The sequence below is a fragment of the Uranotaenia lowii genome, chromosome 3, assembly GCF_029784155.1.
Source record: "Uranotaenia lowii strain MFRU-FL chromosome 3, ASM2978415v1, whole genome shotgun sequence".
Lineage (NCBI taxonomy): Eukaryota > Metazoa > Arthropoda > Insecta > Diptera > Culicidae > Uranotaenia > Uranotaenia lowii.
Window position 1 is genome coordinate 329,156,447 of NC_073693.1, and position 11,901 is coordinate 329,168,347.

General features: G+C 42.3%; 1 protein-coding gene across 1 annotated transcript; it reads right to left on the reverse strand.

Annotated features, from left to right (window-relative positions):
- Positions 1 to 206: 206 nt before the first annotated feature.
- Positions 207 to 11,386, reverse strand: LOC129753825 (uncharacterized). Its single transcript, XM_055749673.1, has 2 exons — positions 11,324 to 11,386; positions 207 to 3,107 (listed from the first exon to the last, which is right to left on the reverse strand). Exons 1-2 carry the CDS (start codon positions 11,384 to 11,386, stop codon positions 261 to 263), a joined length of 2,910 nt encoding a protein of 969 aa, XP_055605648.1. The 3' UTR covers positions 207 to 260.
- Between the last annotated feature and the right edge of the window lie 515 nt (positions 11,387 to 11,901).

An 11,901-nucleotide genomic window follows, 5' to 3' on the forward strand; every position in this document is an offset into this window, starting at 1 on the left:
GGCTTTTTGAACTATTCTTGTATTTTTTTTTGTTGAACCTTTAAGCCAAGATTCCCAAAAATGTTACTATTGTTTGGTTGATTCGATTTGATAGTATATAAAAAAGTTCTAGGTTGTGTAAGTATTCATGGGATCAACCTGGGAATAAACCTATGAAACTTGCTACAGCTATAGAGTACAATCCATGCCCCAAAACATACCTACACTTTCCTCGTCAATGGTTTCGCACCGGATGATCGCGGCGGGCTCCGGCTGGTTCTTCACTGAAACGGCTTCCTCCTGTTGTCCCACAGGTAATCCTGCACCTGTTGCGAGTTCGGATCCATCATGTGTGCCCGGCTTTCCTTGCGCTGCAACGTCTGCTGAACCGTGTACACCGAGGGGGCAGGTTGATCGTGCGACGAAGACGTCTTCAAACCCTCGGCGACACCGTGGATGATCGAGGGCAGCCGACCCTTGGCCATGTTGAAGTTTTCCGTGTAGTTGAGTTTGTTTCTTCGCCGCTGCCTCCATCGGCAGATGCTGAAGATGAGCGCGAAGATCGTTAGCGAGACGCCCACGATGCAGGCACTGGCCACGATCGCAGACCGAACGCCCAGAGGAATGCTGGTGCTCTCGATGGTAACCGCGTGCCGGTGATGGCCATACCCGTGGCCACTCAGCTCAAGATCCAGCAGATCCCGGGGTTGGGAATCATCGCGGGAACTATCGAACTCAGCGTCGGCGGACATTCGCGAAGGGACTATGAGGCCTCCCCTCGAGTGTCCGCCGTTAGCTAAAAAATGAACCTCGGACGATTGTCGATGGGTGGCGTGACCTGGCAGCCTCCAGTCGGGAAGTTTGTAGTGACGGTTGTTGGCTTTTTCCTGCATCGATCGACCCTCTTTGAAGGCTTCATCGGTCGGTCGAATGTTAATGATCGATGTGAAATAGCTGAAGCCTTGGGAGTCCATTTTGATGTCGTCCGGGCGAATGCTGCGGAGGTTTCCGATGTTGAAGCGGGGAAAGTGTTCAAAGGCTGTGACGATGTCCATTTTACCATCCAGAGGCTTGGGTTTGCCGTTGATCATTTCCGAGAGATGGAGCTGACTCGATCCGCGTTTGCGGTGCTCCAGCAATTGATCCAGGGTCATGTTTCGCTGCGAGAGAACTTTCGCCAGGCGAGAACCGATGCGGCGGTCTTCCATGAGTTCGAGAATTTCGGCCCGATCGTCGGAGAGAGTAATCGGGTGTAGATCGTTGAAGAGCGAGGGATTGCTTTCGGTGACGTCCCGGAGCAGCTCTTCGAAGCTATCGGTGAAGGAGCGTTGAGTGTTTTGGTTGATGCGTTCGATGAGATCGTCCTCGCTGATGGTTTCGAACTGTTGCTGTTCGGTGGTTTGATCGGAGGCCGGATAGAGCGATGCGCTAGGATCGTTGGCTGGTTTGGTATCTTCGAAGGAGGTGAACTTTTCGATAATGTTGAGTTCCGGTTCTTCTGCTTCAAGCAGCTTGGTTACATTTTCTGCCTCGTCGTGGAATTCGATATCAGCTAGGAATGGGTTTTCCTTTGTAGGTTCGGGTGCCTGGGTTGAGGAAGTGTAGTCGTTGGTTCTGAACTTGGGTCTTATCGCAATGCGGTTCCTAGGGGTGGTCGGTATTCTCATAAGGAGTGGTTCGGAAATAATACTTTGAAGAGACGGTTCTGGCTCTGAAGGTTCCTCCTCTGGACTGCTGCTGGAGAACTCAGTGGACGCAGTTGACGAAAGACGGTTACGGGATTTGCTTTGGGCTAGCTTGGCTAGAAACTGTTCACGCTTTTCGTTCAGTCCCGGTGATGGAGTCCATTTTTCACGGTTTGAAGCCGCTGTAGTGGAAGTCGTGGTACTCGTGGCCCAAGACTCCGGGATAGATGATCTAGGGAACTCGGGACGCTTCTTGGGACTGTTGAAGATTTCCTCGGTCCGTATGTTGGAATTGCTCAGATCCGGGCGGATTCGAGATGCGATTCCCTTGATCGGGCGGAGCCTTTCCTCTTTCACGGTCGGGAGTACGGGATTAAGCGCAAGCTGTTTGATCTCGACCGTTGGAAAAATTGCTACATTATCGTTACGATCGCCCAGGTTGTCAATGGTTATTATATCATCAACTGAGTTGATCCCATCTGGTCCTGAAGGAGATATTTCACTCGATGCTATTGCCGTAGAAGCTACAGGAGCTTCCGTTGCAACAACCGGATTAGCGGATGGCGAAAACACCGGTATTCTCTTCATAGACTTCGCCTCCTGGAAATCGGTTCTTCGGGTTGGTTCCTCTGGTATCCGAGGCTTGATACTTGGAACTGTCGGTATGATTGAGGCGACTTCGTTTTCCGATTCCGTAACCGTCGTCGCGTCCAGTGGATTTTGTGTCAAAGCTGCCAACGCCATCTGTTTTCCTTTGAGCAAATCCTGCAGCGATATGTTTCGTTGTTGCAGTATTTCACTTAGGCTAAGTCCTCCCGACTGCTTTAACAGATTTTTCAGCTCGGCCGCTGAGCTGCGTCCGGAGTCAGCAGATGATGATGCACTCTCTTCCTCGATTCGCTTAGCCTGCGAGTACGGTCTCCGGTAAGACTTGTAGCCGCTGCTTTGCGTGGTCGTCTCCTCGCGAGAGTGAACTTTTCTTTGCCTATTGCTTTCAATAGGAGGAAAACTCTCACGACCTCTGCTGCCAGAAGATTCCTGTGATGGTCGCAAAGGTGCATTCCTGTTGCCGACGATCGATGGAACACTGGGATCGATGGCATCGCTGTAAGGATTGGCCCACGGATCCTGGCGGTTGCGGTAGGCGGAACTGTCTCGTATACCTTCCCATCTGGATTGTCCTCGGTCTCGTTTCCGTGGGCCTATCGGAGCCTGAGAGGAAACTTCCGGATCTCGGTAGTAAGCCTCAGCCGGTTCATCTTCCTTTCCGGCGTCCCCCTGCCAGTAGCCGTCGTGCAGGGGCCTACGCTTTCGCTTCCGACCTAGCCGGCGTCTTTTGCGTCCCTCGAACCCATCCCCTGGTCCGGATGAACTTCGCGCCTCTTCCAGTGATGGTTGCAAAGCGGGTAATTCATTCGGGCTGACCGTCGTCAGTGGCAAATCCTGAAAAGATGGGAAAAACAAAATCAAATGTAACGACTGACTTATGGAATGACATTTTGAGTTGAGGTCGGTGGGCTGATAGATAAATTGCCTCGGGTTGGGCAAAAAAAAAACGGTAATTCTAATTGCTTTCCCATTTATCAACTGGATATCTATTCCGCTAATATCGACCATTTATTCATCTGTTTGATGGAAAGTTATCTCTTAAAGATTTCAGTACTGAATATCATCTGAATGAGAGTTCTCAAATCTAAAAAAAGTTTTCTTAATTTAAAAGTGGTTTGTTTTGTTTGTGCTCAGATATTTACAATGAATTTGAATGACAAGTTTTGCCGAAAATCAATCTTTTGGGAATGCCATTTGGGTGCCTTTCGGGATTTGTTACCAGGAATGTTTTCCTTGCGTAACCGGGTCGGGTAAATTCGAGCTATTTTATCTAAATACCTGTCTAAATCCGGTTGTCGGTCCCATAACTTTTCTACAAAAGAATCGAGCAATATCCGTGAAAAATTGGCTAAAACCAAAGAACTATTCAACAAAAATCAAGAAGAAAATACATGGAAACATTTTATGTCATCGAAACACATCAGCAGGTTTTAAATCGTATTTTAAACTTTCTCAGAAAAAAATCTGGTTTTTACGTAAATTAAAAAAAAATAAAAGCTTAATTTGAGTTTTTTTTATTTTGCATTTTTTTTTCTCATGAATAAATCGATTGAATTCTAAAGTTTATTCATTGCAACACGAAATTTTTATTTCCAGAAGCTTTACATTTCAGAGTACACTTTACCTTCCGCATGGAAAATATACCGGATGATTTTTTTTAAGACTCGGAATAATACTATTCAAAATGCTCCTTGCTCTTTCCAACACCTTAGTAACTTTCTTCCTATGGTCTATCCACTTATCATTTCTAATCTATAATACTCACCTTAAAGCCGCTCAAAATTTTCAAAAAGAAATAACTTAAAAATTTGATGACATTTCATTCACATGTTGATAGTTTATTTTATCCATACTTCAAGATGAAAACTGAATTTTAAAAATAATTAAATAAAAAAAAAACAAAAACATTATTTTTTTTGGTTTGTGTTATTTATAAATTTTGCGCTTTTACTGATAACCACATTCTTCATTGCAAAAATCCAGAACTTAAAAATTTCACCTTAAGCGCAGTTTTGAAAATTCGGATTAAAATTTCAAATTTAAAGTCTTCATTGATATATTAATACTGTTTTGGGGCATGACTGAAAATTGTTACACATTTGCTTGATATTGCAAATCCCGGATCCAGCACATAGAGTTCCGTCTCTAGATACGCAATATAAAAAAAATATTTTAAAGTTATCCAACAAAGAACTGAATTCCACCTAACATGGATCTTGAGTTAACATCAGAAGTTAAAATTTAAATTTAAATTCGAAATTCCAATTTGAAATTTAGTTCTGATTTATGGATCAGTAATTCAACCTTAAATGTATTGTTTATGATTATATATCTAATATCAGAAGCCAGAGCTCATTGTAAAATTCAGTAAAAGGGCAGAAAAAATAAAAGAGTTTTTCATTAGAACTTCAACTTGAAATTTTCCGATCAAAAGCCGTTATATCAAAGCAATATTTAATCAAATCCAAATTATGAAAATAAATTTTATTCAAAGCGGAGTTGTTGTCAAAGTCTGAGAAGAAAATGGTAATATTCGACAAGATTTCGCAGGATATTAAGATCATCTTCTACCCTAATTATTTTCTTGATGTTTTGCATTTTAATTTAAATTTGTTAATATTTTATTTTCTGTAATATATCCAAACAAACATTCATACACATAAATGTATACTTCTTTGGTAAAATATAATCAATCTACAGATTTCTTCATGTTCTTTAAAACCGGTGAAATCATAAAATATGTTACGGAAAACCTTGAACTAGAAAATGGAAACTCGCTAGCCAGTCTCCTTTTTATTAGAGTGGCTAATTCATTCAATAGGACTTGAATGAAATCAATCACAAAAATACCTATATGTCGAAAATAATAGATTAAAATCACACATCAAATGAATGAAAATTCACAAATGTCACAAAATTGATAAAAAAAACAAAACTGATAAAATTGACAAAAATTACAAAAAGTAACCTAATTAACAAAACATGAAAAAAATAAAAAAATTACCAAACTGACAAGAATAAAAAAAAAAAATATCAAAAATGGTTACTAGCATGATAAAAATGGCATAGGTAACTATACTTAGTGGAAAATTATACAAATGAATCCATTTAAAATAATATCACAATTAACAAGAATAACAAAAATAATAAAAATAAAGCAAAATAGTAAAAAATTATCAAATCGCCCAAAACGACAAAAATGACTAAAATAATAAAATTAACATTGATGACAAAAATTACAATATAAACAAAAATGAAAAAAAAAAAAATGAAAAAAGTGACAAAATAGGCATAAGTTTTAAAAATGATAAAAATAATAAAAACGACAGAAGTGATTAACATGATAAAAAATTAAACAAGACAGAAACAGAAACAAATGTGACGGAAATGGAAAAAAATGAAATCTGGCATAAGACAAAAATTATAAAATGAACAAAGTCAAAACCACAAAAACGAAAAATAAATAAAATTGACAAAATAGACAAATTTGACAAAAAAAAACACGAAGCATGATTGGCTCATTGCTTTTAAAATAGATATGCTCAATAATTGAGTTTTGAACAACTTTTTGAAGAATGAGTTCAAGCAATTTGATGAATACCAGTTAGTTGTGGAATCGCAGCGCATTAACAGGGATTGAAATGCTCGTCATAATTTTGTTTATGTTTTTGTAGATGTTATCCTTTCATTGATTTTTATAGTTAGACATAACTTGAAAATTTTGTATGGCAGAATCGTAAACAACCCTTAAATATTTAATAACACAAATTCTAGCAAATCATATTTTTTCTAAAAAAATTTTCATTCTTATTTTACGAGAGCAATCTTTTGTAATTTTTTTTCCAGAGCTTGTTGGTCCCTTATCTGGATCAGATTGTTAATTGGACACTGTTGGAAGTTTGATGGCTTTCAACTCTTCTATGGTTTTCCAATAAAGATTGTTTCTTGTGCGTCCCAATGTTGTGCATATGATTTCTTTTTTATGGACGCACCCTGGAAGCCCATATTTTATTCAGAGAACTAGAATTCTGGAACAGCAAATTCTAACAAGATCGCCATCTTTTGTCTAGCTTAATCTTCTGTAGCGATTTTTCCTGCGTGGCTTAACATTTTTCTTCTGGTCCATGGCAACCGTTCTCCAATTTCTCGGACACCCCACATTCGCCAGATCACGCTCCACTTGGTCTAACCACCTCGCTCGTTGCTCCCCTGCCCATCTCGTTCCTACCAGATTCGTAGCGAATACCTGTTTTGCAGGACAGTCGTCCGGCATTCTCGCAACATGTCCTGCTCAGCGTATCCGGCCAGCCTTCACTACCTTCTGGATACTGGGTTCGCCGTAGAGTCGCGCGAGCTCGTGGTTCATCCTTCGCCTCCACACTCCGTTCTCCTGTACGCCGCCAATGATGGTTCTTAACACCCGTCGCTCGAATACTCCGAGTGTACGCAGGTCCTCCTCGAGTAATATCCATGTCTCGTGCCCGTAGAGAACAACCGGTCTAATGAGCGTCATATACAGGTTACACTTCGTGCGAGGGCTAAGTCTTCTCGACCGCAGTTGCTTGTGGAGTCCATAGTAGGCACGACTTCCGCTGATAATTTCGCCTCCGGATCTCACGGCTGGTGTCATTGTCTGCGGTCACCAGTGAGCCGAGATAGACAAAGTCTTCGACTATCTCCAGCTCGTCGCCGTCGATCGTGACCTTGTTATTTATTACTGGACAAGCGGGTTCGGTCGGTCTCGGATCCGCAGGCCAGCGTGTACTTCGTCTTGGACGTATTGATCATCAACCCAATCCTTCCTGCTTCGCGTTTCAGTTTGCGGTAGATCTCCTCCACCGCCGCAAATAATCTACCGAATATATCAATGTCGTCGGCAAAGCAGATAAGTTGACTGTATCTGTTGAAAATCGTACCCCGCATCTTGCCCACCGCTCGTCGAATAACACCTTCTAGCGCCACGTTCCATTCATTGTCACCTTGATCAGTCTGGTCAGCTTCCCGGAAAAGCCGCTCTCGTCCATGATTTTCTATAGCTCGTCACGGTTGATCGTGTCGTATGCGGCTTTAAAGTCGCTGAACTGCGTCATCAGTTGTCCTGACCCTGAGTTCGTCTGTGGCGAAGGGGTTCTCCAGCTTGCACTATCAGGCAAGTATGATATCATAGACAGTTCTTCTCCGCGTGATGAAATCTGCCTTTCCAGCTTTCTTCGTTCCGGTACTGCATCTGAATCGGACTACTCTATCAGCATTTTCTACCACAACACGGGTGGTGTTAATTCCTGCGTGATCGATTATCTGCTTGCTACTTTGTGCTCCTGCTACGATATCATTGCCTTTACCGAAACATGGCTTAATGACCGTGCCCTCTCCAGTCAGATTGTTGGCCCAGATTATACTGTGTTTCGTTGCGATCGTAGCCCTCTCAACAGCAAAAAATCTACTGGTGCTGGAGTGTTACTTGCCGTTAGATCTAAAGTCTAAAGTCAGCTCTTTTTATTCTCTTGAGGATGACATACTCGTCATTGGCGACTTCAACATGCCCGGCCTAAAATGGTGCTCCTCTCGAAGTGGCTTTCTGTTTCCAGATCCTATGCGTTCTTCGTTCTCGGCATCTTCTAGCGTATACTTAGACGCCCTTAGTGCAGCGACTTTACGTCAGATAAATAATATCGAGAATGAAAATGGACGTATGCTCGACCTCTGTTTCGTTAACGAAGGTTTCAGGATTCCGACGATTGACTTTGCACCCGTTCCCCTTGTCAAAGCTGTTCCACATCACCCAGCCTTAGTGGTCTCTCTCGATGCCGCAAGGATATTTGCCCCTGTGAAAAAAATGGCATTCTTCTATCAAGATTTCAAAAACGTGGATCTTGAAGCTATATCTCTCGTTCTTGAGTCCATCGAATGGGAAGGTAAGCTCGATCCTTCTGATCCAAACGCAGCTGCTGAGACATTTTCGAACATTCTCAAGTACATCATTGATCGCCATGTTCCGAAACGTAGCGTGGCTACAAATCTACGGGCTCCCTGGGTCACTAAAGAACTGCGGCGACTGAAGACGGTCAAGAAACGTGCACTCCGTAACTTCAACAAGCAAAAATCCTCTTACACTAAGGGAGAATACCGCAAACTAAACTCTGCTTATAAAAAAGTCAGTAAGCTACTTAAATTATCTACACCGGTTACAAAGGAATTTTAAGACCAGTCCGAAATCTTTTTGGAAACACGTAAAAAATCAACGGAAAGAACCAGAACTTCCGTCTCACATGTTCCTTGACAGCGACACAGCGAATTCTGATCCACAAATTTGTGAACTTTTTGCCGAGAAATTTTCTGGAATCTTCATCTCTGGAGAAATTTCCTTGGAGCAACTGGCCAGGGCTGTCGGAAATATATTACCCCTACACTCAGGCAAATTCTTATTATAATTTTCATAAGATGCATCTTATGAACCGCTTTTTAGAGTGTAAAATAATGTTTCATAAGAGTCTTATGAAATTCTTTCAATTTTCATACGATGTTCTTATGAAAAATAGAAGAAACGCCATTGTGAAAAAATAATGAACACATTCATTCATAGCATCAGTTTTTTTCATCATCTAACTGTACGAAGCAATCGCCAGTTCATAGTTATAATAATTTCCCTTCAATGTTGAATGTTATTGCTATCTCCGGAATGGTAAGTTCGATTTGATGTTTTTTGTGTAAACGTCTAACATATCAGTAAACTAAAATACATTATTTGTTTACTTTTAAGCAAGCTGATCGGTAAAAAACGAGAGGTCAAAGATTTAGATGCGGCAAAAAAAAACTTTGATGGAGCCGTCTGTTGATGCGCTGCTGATGGTGACCATTAAGGATTTAATTTTAAACAAATTTGGCAAACAATAAAGTGATTGTTTTAGCATGAAATATCTAGAATTTTTCTTATTAGAAAGTGATTTACTATTTCCATAAGAATCTCTTATGAAAAGCAACAACCTTTCATTGAAGTAGGCGTTCATCTTCAGAATTCATTCGCGTCATAAGACAATCTTATGAATTTCATTAATTTTTCTTATGGCGCCACTTCATAAGAGAATCTTATGGCATACATAATAGTATTTTTCTGAGTGTAGGGTCATCTTTGAATGGTATTCTGGTCGACGATGCAGCCATCCTTAAAGCGACAGCTAAGCTAAAAAATTCATCTTCTACGGGCCCGGACGGTATACCAGCTCCTTTTTTTGAAGCGCTTTATGCCATCTCTGCTGACACCTATAAGGCAAGTCTTTCAATCATCGCTGGACTGCGGAATCTTTCCCTCATTGTGGAAAGAAGCTCACATGTTTCCTGTCCACAAAAAGGGAGATGTAAACAACTACCGCGGAATCTCCGCTTTATGCGCGATCGCCAAACTTTATGAACTGGTTGTTTTGGATCCCATTTTCTCATTTTGCAAGCATCACTTCTCCAACGATCAGCACGGGTTTATGCCTAAACGATCCACGACTACAAACCTACTGAGTTTTTCATCGTTCGTGCAGGACAGATTTGCCAAGAAAACTCAAACAGACGCCATTTACACAGATTTCTCTGCTGCGTTCGATAAGGGGTACCACGATATTGAAATCGCAAAGCTCGAACGTTTAGGCTTCTGTGGTTCCCTACTGGATTGGTTCCGGAGTTTCTTAATGGGACGAAAGTTATCCGTTCGTACCGGTGAATTCTTTTCTAGGCAGTTTGTTGTCTCTTCAGGAGTGCCTCAAGGAAGTCATTTGGGATCTATGATGGGATCTATTTTAATGATGTACTCTCGCTTCTCGGTGGCACAAAGTTCGCTTTTTCACACCATAAGACGACATCAACTTCCTGCAACAGCAATTCACCGCTTTTGCTCACTGGTGCGATATCGATTGCTTGCCCTTGAACCGCAGTAAATGCTCGGTAATATCGTTTACCCGTAAGCGACATCCTCTTCATGCAGAGAACATCCTCGGAGACCAAACCATCATCCGCGTGGACCATATCAACGATCTGGGCGTTATTCTTGACCGACGGCTGGAGTTCAAAACTCATACGAACTATGTTGTTGACAAAGTTTCTCGAAGCCTTGGATTCTTGTTTCGTATGGCCAAAGATTTCAAAGACGTATATTGCCTGAAAAGTCTTTATTGTTGCATAGTTCGTTCCATTCTCGAGTGCGCTTCAGCTGATTGGTGCCCTTTCTACCAGAATGGAGCTGAAAGAATCGAGGCTATTCAGCAGCGTTTCTTGCGGTACGCTCTACGACACCTAAACTGGCAAGATCCGTTTCGTTTAGCTATGAAAACCGCTGTCGTCTCATAGGCTTAGATACGCTTCAAGTACGCCGAAATGATACATGTGCTCTAGTTGTAGCGGACCTTCTAACATCTAGAATCGACTGACCTGAACTGTTGGAGGCCATACCTCTCAGCGTACGACCAAGAGGATTACGAAACCAGAACCTGCAGCTCTACGTACCTATTCGCCTGAACAATTACGGTGCTAACAGCGCTTTCATCGACATTCTAAAAACTTTTAATCGGTTTTCCGAACATTTCGACTTCGACGTCTCAAGGAACGTATTCCGAAGAAAAATTTTAAATGTATCTAGTGTTGTGTAGTTTTATGTTGATATTAATTTTAATTTGTTAGTTATAGTGTAGTCATTAGGATCAACATGTGATCCGTTGATGTTTTAAGCAATAAACAATTAACAATAGATGTTGCGTAGAGACTTGGTGTTCACGGCATTTTTGGAAGATTTGCCGTAGTGTGAAGATCTGGTCCTCGTAGACCGTCCCTCCATGAAGCACTTTGTAGCTTGTTGCAGCTTGTCCGTACCCATATTGATTAGTTCAGCAGTGATGCCATCCTTCCCAGTCGACTTTTTGCTATTCAGCAGGCGAATAGCTTCCTTTACTTAACTCATCGTTGGGAGTGGTTCCATCTCGTCGTTGGCTAAGCCGGCGATGTACCTTCCCCTGCCGCCTTGGTCTCCTGCATGTGCGCCGTTCAGGTGTTCATCGAAGTGCTGCTTCCACCTTTTGATCACCTAACGAGTTGAGGTCCGTCAGGATGCCTCCGTCCTTATCATCCCGACACATTTCGGCTTGTGACACGAAGCCTTTACTGGGTGCGTTGAGCTTCTGATAGAACTTCGTTTATCCTGGGAAGATGCAGTTGCTGAAGCTTCTCGAGCTCCTCCTGCTCCAGGTGGCGCTTTTTCTCCTGGAAAATTCGGACTCGCTGCCTCATCCGCTGTCGGTGATTTTCCACATTTCGACGGGTGCTTCTTTGCACTACTTCCGTCGTGTTCGTTCCACAAGCCCGATGACGTTCTCCGCAGCGCTGTTGATGGCTGTCCGGATGGTATCCCAACAGTCCTCGAGAGGGGCTCGTGCAGTCGTGCAAAATTGAAACGATGCGGGCGGCAGTTTCGTATGTTGTTCGCTACGTAGAGTTTTGGGCGCATCTTCAACATCACTAAGCGTTTCGACAGGGTATGACGTCAATGATGTCCGAGAAGTAATGGCTGTCTATCAAAACTCGGTCAATCTGTGAATGCGTTTGTTACGGTGATCTCCAGGTGTACTTGTGAAGGAGGCGGTGTTGGTCCCGA